Genomic DNA, 26,554 nt, shown 5'->3' with positions numbered 1-26,554 from the left:
ATTTAGATGTGAAATTAAAATAAAAATGTAAAATAATGACGGGACTAACAATGTGTGTACTTACCAGGTAGACGGCACAGCAAAACTGTTGCTATCTCCCTGGGTGCATGACCCTAGTCCGCAGGGGTGTTGTGTTCAATGACAATAAAAAAAAAAAAAATTGGAATTAATACAATAAAACAGTGTGAGATGGCAAGTGAAATCACCAGTGTTGGGCAAATTACTTAAAAAAAAAGTAATTAGTTATAGTTACTAGTTACTTTCCCAAAAAAGTAATTGAATTAGTAACGAAATTACTCCTTCATAAATGTAATTAGTTACCAGGGAAAGTAATTTTTGCATTACTTTTTTTGAAAAACCTTCAAATATGTAAAAGGAAACTGATTTTTGAGCGTGTTTCACGGGTCAGTTGCATAGAATAGAACAGCAGACAGGTACTTCATACCATGACTTAAGTGAGGCTGGGGTCCACCAGGGCCTGGCTGGGGTCCACCAGGGCCTGGCTTTTCCACCACATAAATGCATATCTGCATTTATAGGAAGAACATGCGCCTCCACCTCTTTCAGTCGCTCCTCCGTGATTCAGCGGTAAATGTCTTCAGTCCAGTCAGTCGGACTCTCACTGATAACTCGTTCCCTAAGTTAAACTGCACACAGAGCTGCGTTCAGGTGACTGTGGTGTGCTGTGGACAACTCAAACTCGGACATGTCATTAGTCGTTCAGGTGAAGGCAGCATGGACAATTCAGACTCATGGGGCACACAGGTGAAGCATGAAGGCATTGTGGGCAGTTTGAATATGAGAATGGCTCGCAATGAATCGGTTCTTATCGTTCACTGAAAAGAGCCGTTCAAAAGACTCGACTCGTCTGCGAACATCACACCTCTCGTGCCTGGCTGAGCCAGGATGGATAACAGCTGTTAGATATCAGTGCATGGTAACGCACCACATTTCACTGCCGGTAAAGGTAATGGCGTAACGTTTCAAATAATAATTCATTAGATTACCTGTTACTAGAAAACAATAGCAGCTATTTTTAACGCCATTATTCCCAACACTGGGAATGACACACTATCTACATTAACTCCGTTACACATAGGTGTAAAAATATGGATTACAAGATTTGAAGCCTAACTATGTATCATAAAGAGACTATGACATATGAGACATAATGATTCCAACTGCTAGTAGATAGGCCAACATGGGCATGTCAGCTGCTCTCTCCAGCACCTATAGGCCTACCCTATTTCCACTCTTTTCTGTAGTGAACAGTATCGTTTTACATTCATCCCAAAAGTCACATAAAAAGTCACTGGTTTCATTAGTGCCCCCACCCTGTCTTCCTGAGAAATTACCCTATGGCCCAACGTTATTTTCCCCTATAGTTAGGCCACACATATTTAATAATGGGGTTTACAGATGCTCCATGCCTACAAAATTGAAAATCTGAATATAAAAAAATCTGATATCACTTCTTTTTTTTCTCCGTGTATTTTTGAGGAAAGAAAATTAAATAAAGTTCAAAAGTGTGGCTTATTTTAGAGCTGCTGTACCTTACTCAGAATGTACCCAGAAAAAATAATGTCTTTTATTTTAGTCAACTTCATGCATAAAGTTTTACCTCAAAACAAATAAATTAGTGCCTTGGCCCATGTGAAACCATGGGTTCTAGATGTGGTAGTTTAAAAAAAAAAAAAAAATCTGAGTCTGGGTTTGGTAGAGTATGTGAAAACGGGTTGAATTTCTCAAATTGAGTTGCCATGGCATTTTACAATCATCACACGATTTTTATATCTATAGAGCACTTTATGTTTAAGAATGAGACTGCATTTTAAATAATGTCATTTGAAGAGGAAAGATCCAGATAGGAAGAGGAATTTAAAAAATAGTGATGAATGCAAACCAGATTTCATGTTTCTAATGCTTCTTTAAACTGTGTTGATTAATGTGTGACATATAAATATACTTTAAAAAACACTGTGTGGTACATTGGAAGGTTTAAGGCTCATTTTATTGTCATTCATTTCATGTTGCACATGAAAGAATGAAATGTGAACTCAGGTCCCAGTGCAATAAGGAAAGCAGTAAGATACAAACAGTAAAAGTATTTGAAAAGAAACACATAAACACAAATACTTCAGTAAAAACACATAGAAATCATACTCTTTACAAGTATGTGGAAAATGCTGATATAAACATTACATCACCAACCATATCAACATGTGACCACAGGGCTCGTGACTGCGACTGAATTACGGTCGCATGCGCCTGAGAATTTCGGTAGTGCGACTGTTTTTGAGATTACGATCGCACGGTGCGCCAATAAAAAAATGAGCGAAAATTAATACGTGCGCCTAGAATAATGGCTGCAGAAGTAACTCGTCAGCTGAAAATAAACAAGCTCCACGCCCCGCTGACTGAAGTGGAAAATCTAGTCCCCGCCCCTCGCGTGCGCAGGCAGCATAAACAAAGGGATCAAATAACTCCACCGACGTTTGAAACAATCTCCTGACTTCAGGCGTGGTGTAGACCACAGTGACTAGGGTACGTTTACACGGCAACACTACGCAGAGATTTCTCCTTTGCGTTATAAAATCATTCCGCGTTAAGACGCCGCCGCTATGATAACGATCTGCGTTAACATGAGTCCGCGAGGACGGCTGAATACGCTGTAGTGGCCATGCCAGACCAGTAGCCGGCGATGTAGAGCTGTAGTGAAACAGTGGTGGTAAAACAGGCGCCTGCGCACAAACAATTTCCGGTTTAGACAGCCTTTAAATGAGGAGGAGGAGGAGGAGGAGGACACTATTTACAAACAACAATGGCGAGTGGTCGTACAAAGACGCAGGACTTCTTTGTCTGGACAGACGAGCTGAGCACAGTTAGCAGCACGTATGTTGTTCTGAAACCGGCCATTGTTGTTGTGGTTGTTCCTTCTTTTTCTGCAGCTTTATTGTGTCATAGAGGCTGGCAAACCAGCTTGGAGGCGCATTACCGCCACCAACTGGCCTAGAGTGGGTTAACTGGCGGTTCTTGGCTGCGCGCGCATGCGGTGACGTCATATTTTACCCCGGAACACTCCAACTCGCGTTAACACGGAGCTGGAATGCGGAGCGTATCGATAACGTTCCACCCTGGACCCTGGTATCAAAAGTTTCCGAATTCAGGCACTCTAGGCACCGTTTCCATGTTAACAGAAGGCTAATCCGTGATGAAATCTTCCTGGAGTCGACTGAAGCCGACGCCGTGTAAACGGCCCCTAAGGGCCTTTAGGCCATGAAATAAAAAAGTTGGTTGTTGCAAATAATGGTGTGATTCGTCTTTTTTCTCCAAGAACCAACTAAAGTATATACCACACATTGACAATTGTTTTGCACCTGTGTCAATGTAAGCTTTTTCTTTCATACTCTATTCAAATACTTTATTCTAGGTTGTTAACATTGCTTAAATACATATAGGAATATTACTTGGTATGGCCAAGAGTTTTGCTTGTTCTCCAAATTTTTTATATAATAGTGGTGCGCCTAGATTTTAGCCTGTGCTCCTAACTTTTTAGGGTTAGGAGCACAGTGCTCCTAGGTCAAAAAGTTAATTTTGAGCCCTGGACCATGTTGTGTGATGTCATTGTGGGATCAAAATGATATAAAACACTCAAGGACAGTCAAACCCAGTAGAACTCGGCTGCCATGGAGAGAGCACAGCCTCTAACCTGTAAAATGAGGGGTTTGTTTGTTTGTTTGAGTCTGAATGGCAGAAGCAGGTTAATGTTTTTCATGCTTTAAATGTTTTTCTGTATCCTCTAACCTACCTTAGAATATAATTGTTTCATTGTGTTTGAAGAACATGATTTAAATGAGTATAACTTAAATTGTTCTTTCAATGTAAAATATAGGTCGTCATTTTATTCAGTCTACACTGACTCTGATTTCTTTTCAGTTATCCATGAGTATAACCAGACTGACTGATGGTAGAATTAACTGGACATAAAGTTTCTTAGAAATCTGTTTTATTTACTCTTGTTCTCTATGTAGACTGGTTGTAAGATGTCGACTGTAGCTCAGTCTCAGACCAACATCACTTCTGAACAGCAGTATCAGGGGTATTGGAAAAAGTATTGTTTTCCATTGTGGCCTCATTACCATGCTGTGTGTTCCTCTTCATTAATGGGTCCATGTTATTCATTTTGAGGAGCAGACCAGTGTTTTGTGAGACTTCTCGGTACATTCTTCTGTATAACCTCCTTCTTGCAGACACCGTGCAGATGGTACTGAGTCAGTTACTGTACATTGTGGCTTTTGTCGGTGAAATACTCACTTATCCTGTGTGTGGTTTTCTTGTAATGCTTAGCAGTCTCTTAAAAAATATTTCTCCTCAAACACTGGTGGTGATGTCTTTGGAAAGATATGTAGCTGTGTGTTACCCACTGAGACACTCTACCATCATCACTGTCAGAAACACATCAGTGGCTATCACTGTGATTTGGGCCTTCAGTTCATTAAACATCCTCGTCCGAGTTGTTTTGCTGTTAGACTTTCCATTTGAAGACTTGCAGAGCTTGGAAATGAAACAAGTTTGTAATTCACTTGTAATGATTCTTTCACCAGTGTCTGATCATTATGACAAAGCCTATAATATTTTTGTGTTTGTTTCAGCTTTTGTTGCAATAACTTCCTCTTATGTTGGTGTGACAGTAGCAGCCAGGTCGGCCTCCACAGACAAATCCTCCTCCTCAAAGGCTCGAAAAACACTTCTGCTGCATCTGGTGCAGCTCGGGTTCAGTCTTTTATCAACTGTATATAATTCTTTACTCATAGCTGTCTTAAAAAGTGTTAATAGGATAATGTTTGTACGTATCCAGACTTTTCTTTATGTGTGTCTTATCATCCTCCCTAAATGTCTTAGTGCTCTCATCTATGGCCTCAGAGACCAGACCATCAGACTCTATTTCATGTATCACCTTTGTTGTCGACTAAAACTGTCCAAGCCAAAAGTTGATCCTAAATGAATTTATCGTTTTACATACTGAGTCACTGAAGTTGTTTTGTTCAAGTGTTGTTAATGAGAATTTTAAGTCTGTTTTGAGAATTAATAAATATTTAAACAACACTTTTTCCATGGTTTCTATCATTTAATTGATATCAACCTGATGTTCATCTGTAGATTAAATAACTCAGTCTTCATATATGTTTTGCTTTTACAATTATCACACATTTTTTATATCTATAGAGTACTTTATGTGTAAGAATGAGACTGTATTTTACACAATGTAATTTGAAGAGGAAAGACCCAGATAGGAACAGGAATTTAAAAATAGTGATGAAGGTAAACCAGATTTCATGTCTCTAATGCTTCTTTAAACTGTGTTGAACAATATGTGACATATAAATATACTTTAAATAACACTGTGCGGTTCATTGGAAGGTTTAAGGTTCATTTTATTGTCATTCATTCCATGTTGCACATGAAAGAATGAAATGTGAGCTGAGGTCCCAGTGCAGTAAGTTAAGCAGTAAGATACAAACAGTAAAAGTATTTGAAAAGAGACATAAAAACACACACATAAGTAAAAACATATACATATATACATACATACATACATACAACATAAATACATAGTTTGGGGTTTAAGGAATATTTTTTTTATCTGGGTAGTCTCAGTGGATGATTCCTCTAAATCCTGGGAGAAGTTAAAATTCCTTGAGTGGAAAAGAGGCTTTTGACTTGAAAATTCTTTGATTTGCACACACACTTAAACTTCATATCATGTTATATTTACAAAGGTCAGATGGTCATTGTAAATACAATTTTTATTGAGATAGAATTATTATTTTCTTTCAACAGTTTTTGGATTGAGCCAGTTTCTTTTTTTTTTTGCTCACATTTTCTCAGGGACAGATAATGCTGGCATGCATAAAAATTGTTTTGCAAGTTTATACAGATGAGGGTACATGTTTTGATAGTGGTGGGTCAGTTATGCACTGCTGCACCCCCACTGTAGCATCCAGTGGCGGACCGTACATTTCACACGTAGGCCTTCAGTAGTGCTCCGTCTGAATCAATCCACCCCTCAATAACTATTTTATGGTTATAAAAACCATCTTATTATACAGAATTGCAGTATAAAGAGCCGTTGCATCGCAAATAGATAACTCGTGTAGCCACAGTAAATGCCTTTACTGAATAAACAAACCCGGGGTGCACAAGTCTCCTTCCACTGTCGCTACAACTGCGACATACATGAAGCCTCAGTCACAAGTGCTGTTACGCATGGCTACGAACACTGTGCGAACGATTTATGGACCATTTCGCTTGACCTTCTCAAGGCAGCCGTATAAGAATGGTGCGTTCATGGAGTGCTCGTGGACCGTTCCTAAGTTCATAGCCAGGTGAGCGATCTTGTCCAAGATTTTCTACGAACGCGGTACGAAACCCCCCTTCGCACGGCACACTAATAAATGTCTTATGAACTATGTAAGAACAGCGCATTACGTTCGTGGATCAGGAGGTCTTTTCCAGGACCCACATGTTCCTGCAGTGGCCAAAAGTAGAACATGTTACAATGTTATTAGGGGTCCCATCTGACATTGACACGAATGAACATACAGACAGGTGGACGTAAGGTGCAGTGCAGCAGTAGTACGACATTTGTGACGTTCTTATTAGGGGTCGAATACAAATTGTCAAGACGGAGTGAATGACTGGTCTCAAACGCACGGTGCAGAACATGTAAAGAATAAAGTCTTTTATTAACAGAAAAATAAACTTGAAACAAATCTGCAGAGATAATGCACAGTCCACTGGGACGAGGATCAGGCTGATGGATGTGCGTGTTGGATGGTTAGTTTTTTTAACGTTCACTTCTCTGTTATTCTTGTGTATCTTTGTTTTATTATTATACCTTCTACTTCAAATTTCTTCATTGGATATCTTATTATGACTCCTAATTTCTAACAGTACATGTCCATTTTCATACAGTAATGTGTGATTTCAGCACCATGGACAGTGCACCATCCCAAACAGAAAACACACAGTCACAAAAGGCTTAATGTAAAAATAGGTTAACATAGTTTAATATCCGAAAAGAGCATCAATAATCACCAAATTATACGTTGACATCTTTAATGCTGGGATAGGCTCCAGTGCCTCTGTAACCATCTGGAGGATAAAGCGGTTCAGAAAATAAATGAATGAATAAAATGATGAATGAACAGTACTGTTAGATTAAACTATGTTAAGTTTTTTTTTTGCAAAGGTGAAAGTGGACATGACTACAGATGTCCACACGAACTTTGGTGCTGATTGATCACTGGTCTGGGGCATTAAACTACGTTAAGTTATGTTTTTTATTAAGCGCTTTAGAATGTCCCTCTTCTTCCGCTGCTGTTGGACTGAAACAGCGTTAGATCTTCCTACCATCGACTAGCGAGCGCTTTGAGTTTCACATAGGGGTGACGTGCATTGACCTTACGACAAAATAATTGATGAAGTGGCCGAAGGTCTGACATAGGAAGGTCTCAAAGCACTCTTAGGAAGACCGTGACAATTGTATAGTGTTAGTACGACTCAAAATCATGTAATTTTCTCACGACGGCCTCAACATGTTCTTGCATTTTGAATAGTAGCCGTACCGACTTCGTAAGACGGCCGTAAGAAACTACTGCTGCCTCCACGAATGTCCACAAATTTCTATGAACTCCAGAACTCATACGAACTGGGAGATTCGTACGAACCCTTGTGACTGAGGCTTAAAGAAGCATCAATAATAACCTCATTAACTTGCAATATTATTTAGGAAAATAGCAATGTTTTACCCACCAAAAATTCTGATTATTTGTACACAAAATCCATCCTCCTTTCTTTCCTCAAAAAGAGTTCAACTACTCTGTTGTACAGATTATCTGTGCAGGTACCGGTTGTAGTTAGTGGAGTGAAAGTGACAGACAAATCCTTTTCCTGGTTATGAGTAGCTTGCTAGCTTCGGAATATTCTGACCTTTCTTAACGATGTCCAGCTTTTCTGGAAAAGTCCATCTTGAAAATGGCTTTGACAATAAATCTGCTACGAAATCCATTTCTTCTCCTCCTTCAGCCATTGTGTTTTGACAAAACAGCCGTTAAACCAACACAACTATATTTCTGTTCGTGCAGCTCGTTACAGATGCAGTTTGCTAGCTTTGGGTAGTACGCTCTCTGACTCTCCAATCAAAGGGTGTGAATATGCTCATGTCACCGTACGCCTGCTAGAGGGCCTTGGTGTCGCCAACTCAAAATCTGATTGGTTGAAGCAACAGTGTCATCGAAACTTATGCTTTGCTTAGAGGGCCTGCAGAACTAATTGCGAAGGCCTCCCCCCTGCCTGGCAACAAATGATGGCTGAAATGTGATTGGTTCAATGCTTTAATACATGTGTGGAAGCAGCACAACCAGGGGAAAAGCTATGAAAGGAAGCAGACAGGCCATTTGGAATTATTTAATAAGTATTCATGGACAAAATATATTTAACATCAGTCTGTGAGTCAGATATTTTTTTAGGAAAGCAGAGAAGGCTTTGCATGCCCTGTTGGTCCACCACTGATAGCATCCCCTGTGGCATTCCTCGTTCCTCCTTGCTCCAAAAACATCTTTGTCCAGAGTTTCCCAAAGTTTAACGTCTGAAAGACAAACATGGCAGTAATCACCAGTACTGTTATGTATCAATTTGCATCTGCTTTACTTTTACTTATTTTGTCGTGTATTTTTACCTCTTCTGGGCGACACAGTGGTACAGTGGATAGCGCTCGTACCTCACAGCAAGAAGGTCCTGGGTTCAATTCCAACACCAGTCGATGGGGGTGGGACCTTTCTGTGTGGAATTCGCATGTTCTTACCGCTTCCACATGGGTTCAGTTCAGGTACTCCCACCATCCACAGACATGCACTGATAGGTTAATCTAAATTGCCCATAGGTGTGAATGTGAGAGTGATTGTTAGTCTTCATATGTCAGCCCTGCGATGAACTGGTGACATGTTCAGGGTGTTCCCAGCCTTCGCCCTTAAGTAGCTGGGATAGGCTCCAGCAACCCCTGTCAGAAAATGAATGAATGAATTTTTAACTATTCCATTTTTTTAACATTACCTGTGGATGATGGATTTTCATCATCTGCTAGTGCTAACTACACTGATGTGGAGGACTGCTCTTTTGTCAGTGTATCAGGTGGTGTCAGGGTGACCAGGTGCTTATGAGCCACATGTGGGACAAGGGGTGTGTTTGTGTAGGACAACGTGGGACACGTAACTGTAATGCTGGAACAAATTCTAGATTTTTAAACAATGTGAATCTTATTTTTGAGCTTATAATGAATAATGAATTATGAATAATGACAATTTAATTTGGTTGCACATAGTATGCATATTTTTTCACTGGGCATTTATTTTTTGCTTTTTTTGCACAGGTTTCAGCAACTTTTTTTTTTGCTTGTAAAAACAAAAAGCATATTTTGTCACCTCAAGTCTCTCAGTTCAAACTCCAAGCTAAAAAATAAGTAAAAGGAATACGGATCAAATCTGACCAAACATCACAGACATAGTGTGTCGCTTCAGGTTGTACTCGCCTCCATGCGCGACAGAAACATAAGTTTGACATGGTTCGCAGAATACCCTCTGTGAATCATCCCCACTGCTTTCACTAATGTATAAACATTTTCCCATTCTTTTCTGTAGTTTTATCTTATTTTTTTTGCGCGTAGTTTCCATGATTTCTGCCAATATTTGCATATGCTGGTGTCTGAGGCTTTTTCCTTTGTTTTTTGTGTGTTGGTGGGCAGAGCTCAGAAGGATGCTGGTGACAAGTTGATGGACTCCTGACCAGGGCCGGACTGAGACTCATTTTCAGCCCTGGAGTTTCATACCTCAGACCGGCCCACTTTAGATCACGACCAATTATTATTAAAATCATGTAATTATAACCTTACATGTTAGGTCTACACACTGTTCTGCAAAGCCTGAGACAAACAGAGCAGTAGAGAGACTGATTTTTTTCACATTAAGTCAGCCACTTGCGGTTTGTTCCAAATTTGCTATTGAAAACTTTTGGTATAGTGATATTAGGAGTTTGATGAGGATGATAAGAAAAAAATGTATGTACATCCTGTGACTGAGGGCGAGCAGAGGAACCAAAGCTAACAACAGACTCATCTTCATCTGTCTCATTTCTGACTAGTGGTTCAGGGTTGTGCTGCTGAGCTGCTCCTCTGTCATCAGTAGACTCTGCTCTCCCTTTCACACTTCCTCCAGTTTCCCTAGACTTGCCTGCACCTGTATCACAATAAAAAAATAATATCTACAGACATTTGGACTTACTTAACCAATTCAGATATTTACATTGACAAAATATGCAGGCTTATTTGATATTACTTTATGCTATTGCCTTTCAATTGTGGGCTTTGTGTATTTACTGTCTCACTTTTAATAATAAAAAATAAAATAGGTCAGGACTATCGTTTGGGTCTAGAAAGTGGTTTTACTGGAACTACTGCTTGTTCACACAGTCTGTTCCAACAGCTCACCTTTTCCTTCCATCCTGACAGGAACAATCCCCTCATCACTACTGGCTCCTGGCTCTGCTTCTGACACTAAATCACATTTTAAAAATGCTCAGAATTCTCAGCACAAATCTTCTTTTTTGCAAAGCCTTGGTGTCAGTTTCATTCATGTAGTGCTGAATCCTGGAGCATCTCAGAGCACCTTTCATACTGAACAGGCCTACACCATACTCTTCATTGGAGCCTATTTCCTCTAATCCTCTTCCCTCTATGAGCAGTCCTTCCTGCCCACTCTGGACTTGTGGGCTCATGGCTGGTGTCTGCTGCTGGATCTGCTTTCTGACTCTGAGGAGCTACAAGACAAAGTTTCCCAGTTATGTGGCGTCGCATCATACTATTATTTAAAATGCATAACGTTATGTTACACGCCACAATGCCACACAATTCACTGACTCGATAATTAACTACCTTTAAAGGTGGTTTACCCGTTTCATCGTCCTCTTTAGTTGTCTCCAACCGGGAGGTCGTTTTTGTGCAAAAGTTGCCGATTTTGTCACATTTGGCTGCGTTTGCTTCCAGAGCTTCCCTCTTTTTAATTCTTGCCTTCTCTGCACCACCTTTGCTCTTTCTATTATCCATGTTTCAAACAGCAAACCAGCTGACCATTGACAGCCTACAGAGCACAGATCGTATATGCTCCACAGCTACAGTATAGAGCTACTAACCGAATGCAAGGACCAAGCCCGGATTAAGCATATGGGCAACTGGGCAATTGCCCAGGGGCCTGCGACCTCTGAAGGGCCCTGGGTAGCTCGGGCATAACGAAAATATCTGGTTATCTTTTGCTTATAAATGAAACTGTCTGCAAAAAGTGTTCTTAAATAAATACTGGATACTTTGGAAATGGTTTATTTATTTTTTGTGAAAATGGAGGACACTTCCCTCTCTTTCTAATGTAGTGGATCAATTTTAGATTATACTGATGCTAATGTGTTTTGTTTTCATATCATCATATGCAAGTGAGTGGCCTTGACAAGAGGCTATAGTGGTGCACTTGTAGTTCTACCAGCATTTACACATTTGTACATCAAAATGCATTTGATGATAGTTAGATATTGAAGTATGGGGTATATTTACATATATTCCTGGAACTCATTCTGTATTTTGCCAGATTATGGGGATCCTGGGGTTGTGATGATGGGGCCCTTGAATATTGTTGCCCAGGGTACAATGAAGTGTTAATCTGGCCCTGGCAAGGACAGATTACGCCAAGGTGCGTCTGCAAAAAAAAGGAAGAAAAACAACAGCTTGCTACTAGAGGGGGTGGGACCCAGGAACAGCGGTTGCAGCTTACGTTATCAATCCAGTGCTATGACTGAACACCGCCCCCCAAAATAAATAAATAAAATATTAAGCATATATTTACAGTGAACTCCGGCCCTCGCGGCCTAAATATTACACTGGCCCACTGGGAATTGTCCCGGTCCTCCCGATTATCTAGTCCGGGCCTGCTCCTGACCCCATGTGTATGTTGGTTGATTGACAGCGGACATAGCCAATGGTGATAGTGCTGTCTCCGGTATAAAATGAAAATTATGTTTGGAGAAAGGCGACTGTCCTGCACTTTGTTCAGACAGAGCCAATGGAATGCGGGACATCGTCTCAATTTGCGGGACATGGAAAAAAGTGGTCATAATGCTGTGCAGTCCCGCACAAAGCGGGACACCTGGTCACTCTAGGTGGTGTGTACTTCACCACTTGTGAACACTGCTGTCGGTGGTTTTACTGATGCATGTGCGTGTACTTGATTGTAGAATTCAATGGTGTTGAAACGAGGATCCAGCAGTGTTCAAAGTGTCAGTGTTGTTTAGTTCTCTATGGTGTCAAACTTGTTTTGCATCAGTGACACTAAGTTCTATCCCAGTCCTTTAGTGGTGTTGTGCTTTATTTTTTTCCATCTATATTGTAAAACCCAAGTGGCTTCTGTGTGTGTGTGTGTGTGTGTGTGTGTGTGTGTGTGTGTGTGTGTGTGTGTGTAGATGTAGGTGTGTGTGTGTGTGTGCATGTGTGTCTCAGGAATCACACAAAATCCGGTAAGCGCTGACTGCTGCAGTTTGACATACTTATATATTTTTGGTCAAGGAAGACACTTATGGAAACAGCAAGTTGGTTGGACATTTAGTATATTTTGGGAGATATTAGTAATTTTGGAATACAATATCCTTACAGTCATGTTGCTATGCCCAGAATGCTTTGGCGGTGACTGCTGGTCAAATGCAGTACAGCGTGCACAAATACACAACAACATAAAAACTACCACATCTAGAACCCGAGGACCCGCACTGGTCAACGCGCTAGTTGTGTCATATGAGTATAACATTAACAATTTTGTCACTGGCATAACCTTTGTCCCTGACACTCTCTTCTACTTCTACTGTTCTGCTGTTGCCTGGTTAAAGGGGGCCAGCAATTGCAGACATGCAGCAGCTGTTTCGTAGTCCTCATAGGACAGAGGTCTCACGTTGGCTTTCAGCATCAAAAGAGCTGCCCCCACCGACTGTTTCTTTTTAAAAAGGTATGGTAACATGAAAAAGGTGCTGTTCCAGCGTGTCCGCTTTCTGAAGAGGCTTTACCACGAGTCGATTCATCTGCTGCTACACTTCTCTAAGCTTCTTTGCTGTTGTGCTAGTTTTAAAGAATGTCACTACTTTTCGTGCCCTTGTGCGAAGGTCTTCTTCTTACACGCCAGGATGAATGAATGAATGAATGAATGAATGAATGAGCAAAGCAAAGTTCATGTTTTAGAATTAACCTTCTGACGGCAGAAATCATATTAACTCCTACATCTGTCACTATTGAGGTCACTTTGCCTTCAGTGCCCCATTCCTCCATGAGAGACCTCATTATAACAGTGATAATACCAGCTCTATGAGCTTCAGGGAAAGGCAGCAGTCCCGAAAATACTGTGGCTAGTTTAACACAGTCATCCATATAATGGCAGGTCATTGCTAGATATTAATGTAGATCCACATATCAGCAGAGGTTTGAAGTAGAGTTCGACAGGTGGTGAGGAGACAGCTGTAGGAGGTGGTCTGGAAGCTGATGCAGAGTCAGGGACACACGGGAGGACTAACACAGTGAAAATCTGAAGAACTGCGGATTGATCTGATGATCTCATGACATTGATCTGATCTGTGTTTCTGACAGTAGATGAAAACAGGAAAGAGAAATCCACAAAGCCATGCTGTCATTTAATAGAGTTAAGTCTGCTATATATTGAAGTGGTCTCTTTTTCTGCTGCCACAGTAACAGCAGTTAATGAAATGTCCCATAGATTTAAAATATTACATTGTAAACATCACAGGTGCACACAGCATTCATGCGTAACCAGAATACTAGTATTTATCATGCAAACAGGGATAAGAGTATTCAGATTTCACTGTGTCATGCAAACACCATATCCCGAATACAGTCAAAACTAGGATGCACCTCATAACCAAGACATGTTAAAGACTGAAGTTTATAATGAGAATGTTAATGAGTAGAGGAGAAAATGTGAATGTGTGGTTATTTACAAGTATTAGGATGTATGCTTCTTTACAAGTGTGTGGACAGTGCTGATATAAACATTACATCACCAACCATATCGACATGTGACCATGTTGTGTGAAGTCATTGTGGGATCAAAATGATATAAAACACCCGAGGACAGTCAAACCCAGTAGAACTCGGCTGCCATAGAGAGAGCACAGCCTCTAACCTGTATAATGAGGGGTTTGTTTGTTTGAGTCTGAATGGCAGAAGCTGGTTAATATTTTTCATGCTTTAAATGTTTTTCTGTATCCTCTAACCTACCTTAGAATGTGACTTTTCTTTGTGTTTGAAGAACACCATGTTTTAAATGAGTATAACTTAGATTGTTCTTTAAATGTAAAATATAGGTCATCATTTTATTCAGTCTACGCTGACTCTGATTTATTTTCAGTTATCCATGAGTATAACCAGACTGACTGATGGTAGAATTAACTGGACATAAAGTTTCTTAGAAATCTGTTTTATTTACTCTTGTTCTCTATGTAGACTGGTTGTAAGATGTCGACTGTAGCTCAGTCTCAGACCAACATCACTTCTGAACAGCAGTATCTGGGGGTATTGGAAAGAGTATTGTTTTCCATTGTGGCCTCATTACCATGCTGTGTGTTCCTCTTCATTAATGGGTCCATGTTATTCACTTTGAGGAGTAGACCAGTGTTTTGTGAGACTTCTCGGTACATTCTTCTGTATAACCTCCTTTTTGCAGACACTGTACAGATGGTACTGAGTCAGTTACTGTTCATCCTGGCTACTGTCAGGGTAAAACTCACTTATCCTGTGTGTGGTTTTCTTGTAATGCTTGCCAATCTCACAAATGATATTTCTCCTCAAACACTGGTGGTGATGTCTTTGGAAAGATATGTAGCTGTGTGTTACCCACTGAGACACTCTACCATCATCACTGTCAGAAACACATCAGTGGCTATCACTGTGATTTGGGCCTTCAGTTCATTAAACATCCTCGTCCGAGTTGTTTTGCTGTTAGACTTTCCATTTGAAGACTTGCAGAGCTTGGAAATGAAACAAGTTTGTAATTCACTAGTGATGGTTCTTTCACCAGTGTCTGATCATTATGACAAAGCCTATAATATTTTTGTGTTTGTTTCAGCTTTTGCTGCAATAACTTCCTCTTATGTTGGTGTGACAGTAGCAGCCAGGTCGGCCTCCACAGACAAATCCTCCTCCTCAAAGGCTCGAAACACACTGCTGCTGCATCTGGTGCAGCTCGGATTCAGTCTTTTATCAACTGTACATAATCTTTTAGTCCTAGCTGTCTTCAAAAGTGTTAATAGGGTAATATTTGTGCGCCTACAGACTTTTCTTTATGTGTGTCTTATCATCCTCCCTAAATGTCTTAGTGCTCTCATCTATGGCCTCAGAGACCAGACCATCAGACTCTATTTCATGTATCACCTTTGTTGTCGACTAAAACTGTCCAAGCCAAAAGTTGATCCTAAATGAATTTATCTTTCTACATATCGAGTCACTAAAGTTGTTTTATTGAAGTGTTATTTATGAGAATTATAACTTTGTTTTGAGAATTAATAAATATTTAAGCAACACTTTTTCCATAGTTTCTATCATTTAATCGATATCAACGTGACGTTCATCTGTAAATTAAATAACTCAGTCATCATATATGTTTTCAGCCCAATTCAATTCCATGTAAGCTGTTACAATCATCACACGATTTTTATATCTATAAAGCACTTTAGGCTTAAGAATGAGACTGTATTTTAAATAATGTAATTTGAAGAGGAAAGGCCCAGATAGGAACAGGAATTTAAAAAATACTGATGAAGGCAAACCAGATTTCATGTTTCTAATGCTTCTCTGAACTGTGTTGATAAATACATGACATATAAATTTACTTTAAATAACACTGCGGTTCATTGGAAGGTTTTAGGCTCACTTTGTCGTTCATTCCATGTTGCACACGAAAGAATGAAATGTGAACTCAGGTCCAGTGCAATAAGGTAAGCAGTAAGATACAAACAGTAAAAGTATTTGAAAAGAGACACATAAAAACACAGAAGTAGAAACACATATGTGGCAGTACACCTGTACATCCAATGGTCAGCTCCTGGTGCTAGCCCCCAAACTCTATAAAGGGAGGGTCCATTACCTGGCCCGATTGTTTTGGACACCTCTGAAGTCACACACCGTGGTCGGTAGTGGAACCGGGGACAGGCACACGGTTTACTGTTCTAATACCGTGTACTTGACAAAGACCTCCACCCAATCAAAGGCCTCACAGCCCGGTAATCTTGCCAGCACAGGCAGCCGTGGTGAGGAACCTTATTGTAGGTTCATTCATTCATCCGATCACTGTTGTACACTCGCTCATTCATTCATTTCTTCATTCATCCGATCACTGTAGTATGCTCGCTCATTCATTCATTCATTCAGCTGATCATTGCCTAAAACTTCTGTTTTCTTATTTTATAGGGGCTGGCTCCCATGTTGTTCAGCTTACACAGCATATGGTATTGTCTGTGTGCCCCACTCACTATAAAATAAATTGTTAGTGGTGTGTCTTTTTGGCCCAGCTTGGTGTGCCCCCCCCACACCCCCTTTTTGCGGTTGTGGTGCGTTCACGCTTTTGCCTACATGACGAGTATCCTGTGTCAGGTGGAGCGGAGTAATCCATACTGCTTATCAATCTATTAAATATTACTGTTAAAATCTATAGGAGCTGAGAACCTCATGAGCCTCGTCTTCTTCTTCCTCCCTTTTGACTGAGCGCTTCCTGCACTCGCTGTGCACGGCATGTATCCATCCTCCGGACCATGACTCCCAGCGTCACACCATTGCCGTCCTAAGCGGGTATGATTAGTTGTACAGCTATTTTACCGGTGTGTGTGTGTGAGAGCTTCATGTTGCTTTTTAGACATGTAATTAATTAAAGATTTCTATTTTGTCTATGCCAATGAATATAAATATTGAATTATTTTGTAACTTTTGTCTCTGGTCCAATAATTAAACTACCCTGTGTTTGCCTAAAGAGTGGGCTAAATTTAGGATTCTATCCCTGGGCCTATGGCTTAGGGTGGCGTTGTCAGCAAAAATTATCACGTCAAGTTGGATTAGTGGGGAATCAGTGGGCCTTAACTCCTCTTTTCAACCCCCTGGTTGCCACACATACAAAACATACTCTTTACAAGTGTGTGGAAAGGTGAAAGGTGAAATAAACATTACATCAGTAACCATATCGACATGTGACCATGTTGTGTGAAGTCATTGTGGGATCAAAATAATATAAAACATTCAAGGATAGTCAAACCCAGTAGAACTCGGCTGCCATGGTCAGAGCACCGCCTCTAACCTGTATAATGAGGGGTTTGTTTCTTTGAGTCTGAATGGCAGAAGTAGGTTAGTATTTTTCATGCTTTAAACGTTTTTCTGTATCCTCTAATCTACCTTAGAATATAATTGTTTCTTTGTGTTTGAAGAACAGCAACATGTTTTAAATGAGTATAACTTAAATTGTTCTTTCAATGTAAAATATAGGTCATCATTTTATTCAGTGTACGCTGACTCAGATTTCTTTTCAGCTATCCGTGAGTATAACCAGACTGACTGATGGTAGAATTAACTGGACATAAATTTTCTTAGAAATCTGTTTTATTTACTCTTGTTCTCTATGTAGACTGGTTGTAAGATGTCGACTGTAGCTCAGTCTCAGACCAACATCACTTCTGAACAGCAGTATCAGGGGGTATTGGAAAGAGTATTGTTTTCCATCGTGGCCTCATTACCATGCTGTGTGTTCCTCTTCATTAATGGGTCCATGTTATTCACTTTGAGGAGTAGACCAGTGTTTTGTGAGACTTCTCGGTACATTCTTCTGTATAACCTCCTTTTTGCAGACACTGTACAGATGGTACTGAGTCAGTTACTGTTCATCCTGGCTACTGTCAGGGTAAAACTCACTTATCCTGTGTGTGGTTTTCTTGTAATGCTTGCCAGTCTCACAAAGGATATCTCTCCTCAAACACTGGTGGTGATGTCTTTGGAAAGATATGTAGCTGTGTGTTACCCACTGAGACACTCTACCATCATCACTGTCAGAAACACATCAGTGGCTATCACTGTGATTTGGACCTTCAGTTCATTAAACATCCTCTTCTGAGTTGTTTTGCTGTTAGACTTTCCATTTGAAGACTTGCAGAGCTTGGAAATGAAACAAGTTTGTAATTCACTAGTGATGGTTCTTTCACCAGTGTCTGATCATTATGACAAAGCCTATAATATTTTTGTGTTTGTTTCAGCTTTTGTTGCAATAACTTCCTCTTATGTTGGTGTGACAGTAGCAGCCAGGTCGGCCTCCACAGAAAAATCCTCCTCCTCAAAGGCTCGAAACACACTGCTGCTGCATCTGGTGCAGCTTGGATTCAGTCTTTTATCAACTGTACATAATCCTGTAGTCCTAACTGTCGTAAAAATTGTCAGTAGGATAATATTTGTGCGTATTCAGACTTTTCTTTATGTGTGTCTTATCATCCTCCCTAAATGTCTTAGTGCTCTCATCTATGGCCTCAGAGACCAGACCATCAGACTCTATTTCATGTATCACCTTTGTTGTCGACTAAAACTGTCCAAGCCAAAAGTTGATCCTAAATGAATTTATCTTTTTACATCCTGAGTCATCCAAAGTTGTTTTGTTCAAGTGTTATTTATTAGAATATTAAGTCTGTTTTGAGAATTAATAAATATTTAAACAACACTTTTCCATAGTTTCTATCATTTAATTGATATCAACCTGATGTTCATCTGTAAATTAAATAACTCAGTCATCATATAATAGTGTGGCATGTTTGCCACATTGCATTGTGGGTGTTGGGCTTGTTACTTGATTGCAGTATGTGGTATGTTTATGTGCAGGGGTTCAGCAGGGTCATGGCGTTCGTGTGAATTTGGGGTTAATGTGTGTATGGCAATGTTTATTGGCCTTTTTGTGTTTGTTTTTTATTTTTGTTGAGGTGCACCATAAGTGAAAGCCGTAAGCCAAACTATGCCTTACCTGTTCATCTACAAGTAAAAGAGTCTTGTTCACTGTTAAATGTGAAGCTTGTTAAACTGAAAGTTAAAATTGAACTTCTGAGCATGCACAGGTGTTTTTTTAGGAAGTGGACTGTGCAGATAACCTTTTCAAAATGCTGATTCTCTCTTCACTGGTGTTTCTACTACAATGTGAGGATGAAGAAACTCACTCAGATAGCACCTCAAACACACACAGAACTTTGCATTCCACTCCTCGTCCATAACAACCACATACAGGAAAGTGTCCCACCAGCTCCTGGTTCAACTCAGCCCGATCCAAAAGCATTGTTTCTTCTAGTTTTTAAAGTGTGGATGCTGTGGACCAAGTACTACTAAACACACTCTGAGCAGAAGCTTTTGTGTGAAGTTGTGTACCAATGTCAGGTTAAACTGTAAACTTGGAATTGCTAGGGCTAGCCAAAAATAAATAAGCAGGTAAATGTTCACTATTACTGCATGTGTTGATGCTATGGTTTTAGCAAATGCGGCTGGTGAAATTATTTTTTGGTGGGGCGTAGTATGCAAGTTAGTTTTCGGATGCACTATTAGCACATATCACGACTAGGAGATCCCAAAGTACAAGCACCTTCTAACATTATCTTCAAACCCATAAGGACCCAGTGTTAGTTTTGTGGTAATTTCCAAATGAATTTCTCTCTCTATTTAACCATCCTTAAGTAACTTATCACCATTTATTGTAACATTATCGGCTGTATTTTGTGATTTTTTTCAATGAAAATATGGTATTTTCCTACATTGTTTTTACTAATCATGTAGATAAAAGTTCAGAGTAAAGTTGAGGGTTATTATATAAGAAATAGAGAAAACTGAAGAAAAAGTGACTTTCAGCAAAGGTATCATTAACTGAACATGAAGCCAGTGTCTCCATCCACTGTTATTGATCCAACTCTATGGGTAGAAGATGACAGTGTTTCCATGTTCACTACGGAGCCTCTGAACGTCCAAATGGGTCATATCTGATGACCATGAAAAGATGACAAACTGCATTTTACACCACTTATTTATATGTATTGGTAGGATTAGTGGATCAACAGTGATTTAACTTTTTATATCAGTAGTTGATTTTGGTTGCCATTGGTGATTGTTTGGGTCTTTATGGGTTAAACTGCCAAACATAACATCCATAAATGATGGTATGATTCATATAAGATCAAAACCTGGTTGTTAAACTGCAATAAACAGATAAATAAATAACAGTGGATGAAGGGGTCAGGTCAGTACTAACTGTAATATGTGTGTTCATGCACGAATAATAAACAAATTGAGCATCAATTTTGTCATTATTTTCATTAATTCTCAGGTATCAGCCTGACATTCTCCTGCATGATGTATTTGCATATCATAAATTGTATGTTCAACCAGTTCATCACAGTTTTGGGCCATGGAGGTTTGTAATGTTTAAAACGCACCAGATACAGAACATTATATTTTGTCAGTGCATTGGAGGTGAATGTTCTGATCTATTGCATTCAGAATGATATCATAGAAGCCCGTCTCCTACCTACTCCTGCTGATATTTATTTATTTATTTATTTATTTATTTATTTTTCCCTTTTTGGCCCTGATCATACGATTGTGTCCCAAAACTAGCAGCTTCTAATTGCTGTTACCATAATATCCCCTTAGCTAAAAAGTCTAGGGCAAACAAAATGAATACTTTCTCCAAATGGGGTTTTCCCATTTTTTGCAGCTGCTGCAGAAGAAGGTGGAGTGAAGATTCAAACATTTCACCACCAAAATTTGACTGCCAGTAATGCCAATAAATCATCAGAATCCCACCACCAACACAGCTGCTATTCCACCATTTTGGACTGTAAGCTGTTCTGAAAAAGCACAACAGTTTTGTCCTTTTTCTCTCTGTGTCTGTCGTACTTTTAAGTAACTTAGACTGGCAAGAAGTGAAACCTAATTTTGTTTAGGTGCAACATCAGTGTGACTTAAGTTCACATCTATAACTTCACCACTAGATGTCACTACATATCTCTTACACACTGAGCCTCTCACGTGTATCCAAAGAGAACAGAAGAAAAATATGAAACTCGTGTTTTCATTCCATAATTGCAAAGGGATATCTGTGTTGCTCTGTACCTTTGTTTCCATGGAACAAAAAACTAATTTAGTTCTTAGAAAGTAATAATGTGTATTGACAAAGAGATTAGAGGAAAAAGTCCAAGCAGTGAAGCAATGTAGTAATTATGTAGAATGAGTTGTTGTTGTTTTTTTTAAATCATCCACAGTGCAGCCTTAATTACCTCCTCCTTGTAATGACTTTTTTGATGTAAAAAATTATAGAGATCAAATGTGCGTTTATTCTGATAAAACTCAGACTTCTTTTCTTTAAATATTGCCACATGTTTCTCTTAACACTATGAATTTATTCTTGGAAAAATATATATTTTCTTTCAAAATATAACGCCTTGATTCTTACTCTTTTTTATATACTTATAATTTATAATCTATCTGCTAGGATGGTTAATTTTTTACCCTAAACCATCTACCATTGAACATAAAAGTACATTTCACCGGAAAGTATGTTTTTAGGAGGATTCTTCTAAGGCGTTGGACGTGTGTACGTAATGACGTTCTCTATCATGACGCATGACGTATGAAAGTGCGTATACGAGGTGGCTGTTAAGTCAGTTTTCCCTCCTCGGTGTTAAGCTAACGAGCCGTGCTAATGTTTAGCTGAAGACACTTTTACTGTTCACCGTTTTGATTTCCGTTGAGAAGGGAAAGGCTGAATACAAACTGAACATCAGTACAGCACAGGTGAAGGTAAACATACAAAAAATAACGACTGTTTTGTGGCTTTCTTCTGCTAACTGCTAACTACGCATTAGCGCTAAGTAGTTAGCATCTAGAATTGCAGTTAGCTGTGGCATTTTGATTGAAATCCGCTTATAACTTATTATTAACTGACTAAATTCGATAATGGCGTGAGGTTTTACTCTGGGAGACGAAATTTGCCCCTGGGACCAGTTGACTTGTTGATTGTTGTTTGTTCTTTGGACTCATGGACCTGCCATGTTGTTAGCAGCAGCTGAAATTATGCTACGTGCTAATGTTAGCTAACCTGGGCTGAGTTTAAATTCGGTGTCACCAGGTTACGACTCTTCAGGTAACGGGTTCTGGTTGGGCTTTCCTTAACCTAGAAAGAGTTAGCGGTGATGTAGTATTCTAGATAAACAGCGGTAAGTAATGGCACAGCCCGATTAGCTGCACGTGGATCTTGATGAGTCCGGTGTGAACCGGTGTTTTTCTCCAGAGTTCAGAAGAGGCTGATAATGATCAACAACTTGCTTTGGTGTTTACTCGTCGTCGCTGCTTAGTAACTCAAAACAAAGCCTTCCCTTCTTAATGATAGATTCTAAGGCTGACATCTTCTAGGGCTGGCTGATAAGTGCCGAATTTTACCACAGTGCATACATGCAATATCGACACGATATATCAAACTATTTTTTAAGCTTAAAAGCTGTTTTTTGGGTCATTGACTTAACAAAAAAATATGTAAACGCAAAACGAGACATATCAAGACAAGACATACATGAAGTCCCTGACTTTTTTTTTTTTTTTTTAAAGTGCTGGTTGTGCTGATACAAACAAATCATATTTAAAATACCACAGCCTTGTTATAAATATAAACAACAAACAATGCTTTTATTAAACTTATGCTCCTGTTAGCTGATGATTTTTGCATATTTATAATATGCACAGCTTGCAAAAACAAATGCTGTAGCAAATGAATTGACACGTCCAAAACTATTTTACTCAAGTAGCAGGTTATAAATTGTCAGCCATTTTTCATTTTGGTACGACATCAAAAGCACTCGACCACAATGCAGATAGAATTCATAAGTGGGAAGGATCATCTTCGTAATAGCATGAAAGCACCATTAACTACGAGTTTGCCCAGGTGTGGGCTCGCTAGATTTTTAAAATTAAAATTTTAATCTGTAAGATGAAATCACAGCAAAGTAAATGAACATTATATGTCATGATGTCATGTTCTTTGCCACATAATAAACACTGTTATCACATAGCTCAGCAGTATTATGCCAAAGGGTTAACACAGCCAGTAACCAAGAGTGGAACAGGCTTGTGATTGTTGACTGATTGTTGAGAAGTCTGTTAGATATCTCTATATTGATGTTATAGAGAGGGTGATATAGAAAATTTGTCCAGCTGATTTCTCTGACATTATTTGCCTGATTCTTTTCCAACTTCACACACATGTTCTTTACATGTGACTTTCTCTCTATTTTTGTATTTTTTGTATTTTATTTTATTATTATTATGTTATTTATTTATTTATTATAAATTTTTTAAAGTTTTTCAAAAGATTCAAAATTAATCCCTAGGTAGGCAGGGTATCAGTGAGCAGGAAGTGTTGTACAACCCGGTGGGGGTATTAGTAAGCTCCGCTTACTTAGTTTTTCCACTTGTTTTTATTTATGATTTTTAAAAATCTGATCTTGTTTCCGTATAGAGGACGTATGTGGTCCTGCTAGCAGGCCAAGATGTTCAACAAGTCGTTCGGCACTCCCTTTGGTGGAGGGACCGGGGGATTCGGCACATCATCGACATTTGGTCAGCAAAGTAAGTTTTCTGTTATTTTTAATTTGTTTATAAATATAATGCAGTAATTTATGAATCTATGACACCACCAGTTAAACATATTTCTGCACATGAACTTGTACATTTCTACTTTAAGCTGTAGTATTGCACTGTAACAGTTTCAGACTGTTACACATGAATCAGAATACTTTAAAATTTTCTCCTGACATTGTTTTAATATCATGACTGGGGTCTCTGTCGTTGCAGATACAGGTTTTGGAACAACAGGAGGGTTTGGGACATCTGCTTTTGGGACAACCAGTAATGCTGGAGGATTGTTTGGTTCCACTCAGAATAAACCAGGTTTGTCGACTTTTGTTTCAGTTGCTAATGTTTTAAATGGAACAAGAGAGATTTGTTCAGTTTATCTCCTCCAAAGAGAAGAGACAGTACCTACCAGGGAGTTTCTGAAGGCACTTTCTGAGCCGTAGTTTGTGTTGTTGAGTCTGTATTAGCAAATCAGTTGTCAAAATCTGATGATGGATATAGAGCATTAAATTACAATAGATGTAATTAATAATTAAGAAAAAGATGTAGACTGAAGCTTGGTTATCATACCAGTTATTACACATACCCAATGTACAGAACATATCAAAGCTAGTAGCTCTTTTAGCACTAAGTTCCAACTGTACAAACAAGTTTAACTATAATGATCATGTATCACTTTTCTATTAACTAGCCTTTTTTTTTTTTAAATTTGTATTATAAACTAGGCATTGAGTGCTTGTCATAGCTATTCAACATATTTATCTTTTCACACAGCACATATTTTTCATACATATTTGTTCATATCTTTGTTGGTTTTTAATCTATATATGTCCATGTCTTTTCTCAGGTGGTCTGTTTGGTACAAACACATTCAGCCAGCCGGCGACATCATCCACCAGCACTGGCTTTGGTTTCGGACCTGCCAGCGGTACTTCAACCAGTCTGTTTGGAAACACAGGGACAGGAACCAGTGGAGGTCTCTTTTCTCAGCAGAACAATGCATTTGGAGCGAATAAACCCGCATCTTTTGGGAGTGAGTTTTGCTGGAATGTTTTACACTTAACACCAACAATAGCTACTAGTAGCAATTAGTACTACTAATATTGTAGGTATTGTCATTTACCAGTTCAGTGGACATGCGACAGTCATTTGAAGACAATGCACCTGAATGTCAGAAATATTAGAACAAAACAGGCCACATTTTAGTGTTTGATATATGTGAACATTTTTGCTGGCAAAATGGGTGTTGGCTAAAAGTAATCCAGCTTGACAGTTTTTTGTATCTGTATTAATATACTGCTTGTTGTGTTCTTCAGGTTTTGGGACAAGTACTAGCAGCGGAGGGCTGTTTGGGTCAACAAACACCACCTCTAACCCATTCGGTGGTAACTCCCTGTTTGGAGGCTCTGGGTTCTCTGCTGCACAGCAACCAGGGACTACAGTGAAATTCAACGTGAGTCATGAGTGGACAGCAGGGTTTCCTGGGTTAACAGGGTTAAGGCTTGAAGAGTCACAGCACTTACCTATCCTCTGTGTTAGTGCAGGTCATATATGTATGTGAGTGATTTGGAAAGTGGCGTGTTTTTGTTAAGTTGGTCACTACCCACCACAATATTTTTAGTTTATTTTGAGATGATAGCAGCTCTGATTAGTATGTAGTAAGGTTTAGAATACACTGTACAATCCTCAACAGAGGTAGCCTAAAAGTGTTGACATTTCTCATAAAAAAGTGAAACTGATTTTGAAACTAAAGATCATAGCATTTTTGACTTTTTCTCTCTGCATTCAGCCTCCAACAGGAAGTGATACAATGGTGAAAGCAGGTGTGACTACAAGCATCAACACTAAACACCAGTGTATCACAGCCATGAAGGAGTATGAAAACAAATCTCTGGAGGTGAGTGTTTGAGAATACTGTCTAATGGGTCATTTGGAACCAAGTCACTGAGAATTCCCTACTTTTCCCAGTGTGTTTTCTGGATTTTATTGAATGAAGTTCACTACTATTCTTTGGTCTTGGAGAAGTTTGATGGTGGCCTCAGACTGTCAGAAACAGGCCATAGAGCTGTACTCGGTCTACAGTGTACAGTGTGAATAGGAAGGGAGCCAGAAGAGTCTCATTTTATTTTATTTTTGCAAGCTGTGAGTTTTCTTTTCTGTGTGATGAATGTCATGTGCTGCCTGAGTTTTCTCTCTCTCTATGTCCTGCAGGAATTGAGACTTGAGGACTACCAGGCTGGCAGGAAAGGCCCAACCAATCCCATGGCTGCAGGGACAGGCAGTCTGTTTGGTTCTGCCACAGCCACATCTAGTGCTCCCACTGGCCTGTTTGGCTCCTCTGCCCCCAACACCAGCTTCTCTTTCGGACAGAACAAGAGCACCTTTGGCACAAGTAAGCAACAAAAAGAAGTCAAGTAGCATATGGTTTTATACAGATCAGTTTCCAACATTTGCTGCTCTCTGTGACAGGTACTGGTGGCTTTGGCACGACCACCGGTGGTCTGTTTGGTCAGCAGAATCCACAGCAGGCTGCCAGCCTCTTCAAACCATTTGGTCAGACCACCACCGCCCCAAGCACTGGATTCTCCTTTGGCAACACAAACACCATGGGTCAGGCCAACACCAGCAGCATGGTAAGGTCATTGCTTAGAACCATGTCCCTTTTCCCTATGGAGTACAATCATTCCCTGCGGTCATACTAGGTAACAAAAGTCCTTCACTGAAGGGGCAGACTAAGGGGTTGATACTGATTATCTTAATTACATGGCTTTGTAG

At 39.5% G+C, this 26,554-nt stretch overlaps 2 protein-coding genes and 2 pseudogenes across 6 annotated transcripts in view; all 4 read left to right on the top strand.

Moving 5' to 3' along the window:
• The first annotated feature begins 4,043 nt into the window (after positions 1-4,043).
• Positions 4,044-5,005, top strand: LOC115432641 (odorant receptor 131-2-like; annotated as a pseudogene).
• Positions 5,006-14,611: 9,606 nt separating this feature from the next.
• On the top strand, positions 14,612-15,574 carry LOC115432640 (odorant receptor 131-2-like). Its single transcript, XM_030153548.1, has one exon. It carries the CDS (start codon positions 14,612-14,614, stop codon positions 15,572-15,574), a length of 963 nt encoding a protein of 320 aa, XP_030009408.1.
• A 2,200-nt stretch (positions 15,575-17,774) lies between these two features.
• LOC115432639 (odorant receptor 131-2-like) lies at positions 17,775-18,737 on the top strand (annotated as a pseudogene).
• Positions 18,738-21,794: 3,057 nt separating this feature from the next.
• The window catches only part of nup98 (nucleoporin 98 and 96 precursor), a 32,947-nt gene continuing 28,187 nt past the window's right edge, over positions 21,795-26,554 (top strand). For 4 of the 5 annotated variants that reach the window (XM_030153870.1, XM_030153867.1, XM_030153868.1 and 1 more), the window contains exons 1-8: positions 21,795-21,952; positions 23,664-23,773; positions 23,999-24,094; positions 24,627-24,812; positions 25,096-25,232; positions 25,569-25,676; positions 25,991-26,171; positions 26,249-26,412. In XM_030153870.1, the coding sequence (XP_030009730.1) occupies positions 23,695-23,773; positions 23,999-24,094; positions 24,627-24,812; positions 25,096-25,232; positions 25,569-25,676; positions 25,991-26,171; positions 26,249-26,412 (951 nt within the window). In that variant the 5' untranslated portion in view covers positions 21,795-21,952; positions 23,664-23,694. The remainder of the gene's footprint in view (positions 21,953-23,663; positions 23,774-23,998; positions 24,095-24,626; positions 24,813-25,095; positions 25,233-25,568; positions 25,677-25,990; positions 26,172-26,248; positions 26,413-26,554) is intronic. The other variant, XM_030153869.1, reaches the window with a different exon arrangement.

This window comes from Sphaeramia orbicularis, chromosome 14, assembly GCF_902148855.1.
Source record: "Sphaeramia orbicularis chromosome 14, fSphaOr1.1, whole genome shotgun sequence".
NCBI lineage: Eukaryota > Metazoa > Chordata > Actinopteri > Kurtiformes > Apogonidae > Sphaeramia > Sphaeramia orbicularis.
The sequence above is the reverse complement of the archived record's forward strand: the minus strand, read 5'-3'. Positions and strand labels throughout refer to the sequence as shown.